This window comes from Microtus ochrogaster, chromosome 10 (assembly GCF_000317375.1).
Source record: "Microtus ochrogaster isolate Prairie Vole_2 chromosome 10, MicOch1.0, whole genome shotgun sequence".
In the NCBI taxonomy this organism is placed as follows: Eukaryota; Metazoa; Chordata; class Mammalia; order Rodentia; family Cricetidae; genus Microtus; species Microtus ochrogaster.
In genome coordinates this window covers 85,498,628-85,503,445 of record NC_022016.1, presented here as the reverse complement: position 1 = coordinate 85,503,445, position 4,818 = coordinate 85,498,628, and the positions used below count along the sequence as shown (strand labels likewise).

Here is a 4,818-nt window from a genome sequence, read left to right as displayed (position 1 = left end):
CACAATGTTTCATTACAGCAATAGAAACCCTAAGACAGCTAGCAGATACATACAAACCTGACAACCTAAGTTTCATCCCCAAACCCACAGCAGAAGGAGAAAACCAACTCTGGAAAGTTGTCCTCCAACCTCCACGCCTGCCCAGACATGTACTGTGGTACGCTACACACACACACACACACACACCCACACCCACACACACACCCACGCACACACAAAATCATAATTAATAGTTAATCATTTTCTTTGGGTACTTTTGGGGTTGAATCCAGGAAGCCAGCATTTTAAAGACTACTGAAATTCTAAATTCCTGATATCAGTCATTATATCGATACAGTCTGTTTCAGAGACACCTATTCCATGCCAGAATTCTTTCCTTCCAGATTATTCTCTGGGGCCGGACTGAGAAATGCCTGAAAGAGACCACAGAGGAGATTCGGCAGATGGGCACCGAGTGCCACTACTTCGTCTGTGATGTGGGCAACCGGGAAGAGGTGTACCAGATGGCCAAAGCTGTCAGAGAGAAGGTCAGTAGCCTGGGCATGTCTGGCCCCAGCATATTGAATTCGTGCATCCTGAGAGGGATTGTGGCTGTGGCAGACTGGCTTTGTGCAGGGGACTTTTGGGGGCTCTTCATGAAGCTCGTCCAAGTTACATGGGCAGGGACTGGGGTTGATAATACAATATGAGTATATCTCTGTGGTCCTTTGGACATTTAGACGTTATGAGTTTCTCTCTAAGACAAATGTCCCATTGCCTTCTGGGAAAATCCTTTCCCTAATCCAAGACATTTGGGCTGGGTAGATCAGTGAGTGCCAAAAGAGGGAAAAAAAAATTCATTCTGTTACTTATCCCACTCATGGTAACATTAACCATTTTTATGTGACCATAACCTCATTTATTATAAATACGCTGCATTCCGGGTATAGTATGTACCATAAATTATTTCTAATCCTCAGACACAGCTGGTATGGCCCCAGCGCCATTTATAAACAAGACTGATGCTCAGAAAAGCCATGTGGCTGGTGGTTGCGGAGCCCGGTCTGTGCCCCTGCAGGTACAGCCCACAGGGACTGGCTGCCCTCACGGCTCCACAGCCCCCTCTTGCCCGCAGGTGGGTGACATCACCATCCTGGTGAACAATGCCGCTGTGGTCCACGGGAAGAGCTTGATGGACAGTGATGACGATGCCCTCCTCAAGTCCCAGCATGTCAACACCCTGGGCCAGTTTTGGGTAAGGGTTTTCCTGGCCCAGTGCCAGCCGTAGGTATGGCAGGAAACCTGAGTTGGGAGGAGGAGAAAGAGAAGTTCAGTGGCACCAGGGCTCATGCCGGCAGGGACGTGCAATGGCAAAGTGGCTAGATAAATAGAATGACTGACTGGCAGGGAGACGCGGGAACTTCTGACTGGCTGCCTCAGCCGCTCTGTACTGGAGGGCTAAGTTGCGAGGGTAGCTATGCATCTAGAGTGGGCTGTTCGCCCCAGTGCAGAGGTGCAGGGCTTGGCAGAAGCTGCGCTGCTCCACACTGACCCCGGTTCCTCACCCTCAGACCACCAAGGCCTTTTTGCCGCGTATGCTGGAGCTGCAGAACGGCCATATCGTGTGCCTCAACTCCGTGCTTGCACTGTCGGCCATCCCCGGCGCCATCGACTACTGCACATCGAAGGCATCGGCCTTCGCCTTCATGGAGAGCCTGACCCTGGGGCTGCTGGACTGTCCCGGTGTCAGCGCCACCACCGTGCTGCCCTTTCACACCAGCACCGAGATGTTCCAGGGCATGCGAGTCAGGTCAGTGCGCCGGTGAGACCAGCCACCTCTCCTGAGCCAACCCTGGCAGGAGTCTTCACAGAAAGGGCGCCAGAATCCCTGGACCTCAGCACACGCCTCTCCGAGAAACCCAAGGCCAGCCCTTCTAAGCCACAAGTTTCCTATCTGAGGATCACTCACTATCTTGGTCTGGGAAGAAAAACCTAGTCAGCAAAATTTGATCTTTAGAACCCAAGTTTATAAAAATCCAGGCCAAGGTAGCAGGCACTTACTTGTCTTCCCAGCTATGCACAGTCAGAGGCCGGCAAATCCCAAGGGCTCACTGGCCAGTCAGTCCCGGCCAATGAGAGACGCCAAAGTGCATGACTCCTGACCTCTGCCCTCCACACACATACATGTTACCTACCTGCACACACATGACACGCATGCATGAACAGACCCAAGCTGCACTTGTCACGTGACTGAGGCAGTACAGGGAAGGCACAGCAGTCTGTGAGCCCCAAGGCTGCCCCTTGCTCAGGCTTGACGTGATGACTGATAGCTCACCACCCTTAATCTTACTGGCACCAGAGTGAATCGTAGCCCCCTGAGGGACAGAGGTCAGGGCCAGCAGCCCATGCCCTGTACCTTCAGACTGAGAAGAGTAAGAAGAGCCAGAAACAGCCACTGGAGCGGTGCTAGGGGCTCACCCGTTTGCCCCCTGCTCCGCCGTTTCCTTATCCATAAGTTGGAGAGAATATTTGTGCATGGGCCCGACACTTGGGGAACAAAATGGGTGCATAGCTCTGGGGTCAGATGCCTCTGGACGGGCATGGGAAACCCCTGTTGTTTGATGCCTGTTCATCTGGAAGTTCCATGGAAAATCATTCTGTATTTGACTGACAGCTAGTGAACCAGCAGGCTGAGGACCTCCCAGGCAGAAAGGCCCAATAGAGGAGTGGGGCAAAATGACAAGTATTTATTAGGCACCTACTGTGTACCATGTCCTATTAGGTACTGAGGATGATGCAACAGGCAGTGAGATTCACGGGGGCTCCCCCCTCAGGAAACGTATAACCTGATGGAGGAGACAGGCCCTTGACAGGGAACAACCTGATGAGCAAGGCTATTCTAGATGTGGTTGTGGTTAAGGCAACTAGAAAGGAGGTAAGATCAGAGGCCCCCCAGCGATCTGGGAGGCTGAGTGATCTCTGGGGGCTGATGAGGAAAGATGGCCCAGTAAGAAAGATTGAGGGCTGGCCCATGCTGTAGACTGTAGACTCTGATTCCCTGACTCTGTTAGAGATGTCCCCCTGCTAGTGAGCAAACTCCACTCACGGTGGGGCAGGAGGGACCAGGACCGAGGGACTCGTACAGGCGTGGACTGGGAGAGAATCCCACAGCCTCCAGTCCCTCACACAGAAGAGCCCAAGTGATGCCCTCAGACACACTAGCCACCACCAAGGTGCCCAGCCGAAAGGTCAACAGTGTTTTCCCGCCTTCAGGTTTCCCAACCTCTTCCCGCCACTGAAGCCAGAGACAGTAGCCCGGAGGACGGTCGAAGCTGTGCAGCAAAACCAGGCCCTTCTCTTGCTCCCGTGGACCATGAATATCCTCATTATCTTGAAAAGGTATGGGGTGGGGAGAGAGAGTTCTTCACCAGGTCAAGGCCCAGCTTTTTCCTTTATGCCAGTGGGCCCTAGTGGAGAAAAGGCAACAGGCCGGAGAAAGTGAATGTAAAGTCCTGTCTGCCGAGGGTAGGGTGCTGAGGAGTAGCACCTCTGACTGAGCTGAGCAGTAAGGCAGACTTGTTGGTCTAAGGCTCTCTATGAGGTTTGTTTTAATTTTTTCATTTTTTAAATTTGTTTTTGAGGGAGAGCCCACTGTAGCTCAGACTTACCTGGAACACACTATAAAGCCTAGGCTGGCCTTGAACTTGCAATTCTCCTGTCTCTCTAGGGTTGGGATTATAAGTGTGCATTACCGTGCCTGGTTTAAATTATTGCGGGATTCAAACAGCTCTTGTTTATGTGAGTTTTGTCTACCACTACTTACTGCGTTAGAAATTAAAACTGAGGGGCCAGCTTTACACAGTGGTTTCTATTTACAATATTTTTCAGTTGTAAAGAGCAGTAACAGAACTATTAAGTTATCATAGCTGCTTTGTTTGTTTTCTTGCCGTTTTAATCTCTTTAGACAGGATCTCACTGGGTATCCCAATCTAGCCTCAACTCCCAAATATATTTTTTTGTGACCGCAATTATACTTTCTAAAACACCACAGACAAGTCATTGGGAGAGATGCGGGCTGTGTTCTTGTAGATCTCGCCATTGTCTGGTTTAATCTGAAACAACTAGGTTCTTACATCGGATTTCTGTCAGTTGGGGTAGTCCCCTGTAGCAAAACCCCTGAGAAACCCCACCGCATGTTCAGAGGAAATAGAAGGAAAGATGACCAACGATGGGCTGGGGGTACAGCTTAGTAGGTAGAGAGCCTGCCTAGCAGAGGCAGGAGGATCAGAAGTGTGAGGTTACCCTCAGCTACACAGTCAGTTTGAGGCTAGCCTGGGTGATATTGTTTAAAGATCCTGCCGAGAAAGAGAGAAAGAAGGGAGGGAGGGAAGAGGGAGAAAGGAAGGGAAAGGAAAGGGAAGGAAGGAAATGGAAAGAAGGAAGAAGAGAAAAACAGGTCATACTGTGGTGTTACTCTAAGTATCCTAGAGAGATCTCAGGCACCCCCAAGAGTTCCTGGACCACATTTTTAAGAACCACTTCTCTGCGGGCATAGCCCCAGCTCCCAGGTAGCTGAGTCTAAAGACAACAGGAATTTTACTGAAGGCTCAGTGTTTGGACAAGTGTCGCAGCTCTAGTGAGGTGGGGTTTACCAGGGAAGACCATCTTTGGGAGGTGGGCTTCCTAATGGAGATGTCGTCTCCTCTAGAATTTTCCCAGCACGGAATTTGCCTCACACTGTCCAGACTCGGTGCAGCAAGACCTTACATTGGGTCCCATGCTGAAGGGGCTAGTTAGTGCCTATGGCTCAGTGTGCACAGGGAGAGTTGTACACCGCCC

The 4,818-nt window shown here is 50.9% G+C and overlaps 1 protein-coding gene across 4 annotated transcripts in view; it reads left to right on the top strand.

Moving 5' to 3' along the window:
* The window catches only part of Dhrs3 (dehydrogenase/reductase 3), a 33,264-nt gene that overhangs the window by 26,711 nt on the left and 1,735 nt on the right, over positions 1–4,818 (top strand). For 3 of the 4 annotated variants that reach the window (XM_005353748.3, XM_005353749.2, XM_026782255.1), the window contains 4 exons: positions 384–527; positions 1,115–1,234; positions 1,551–1,789; positions 3,253–3,378. In XM_005353748.3, the coding sequence (XP_005353805.1) occupies positions 384–527; positions 1,115–1,234; positions 1,551–1,789; positions 3,253–3,378 (629 nt within the window). Of the gene's footprint in view, positions 1–383; positions 528–959; positions 1,235–1,550; positions 1,790–3,252; positions 3,379–4,818 lie in introns of those variants that run through there. The other variant, XM_026782254.1, reaches the window with a different exon arrangement.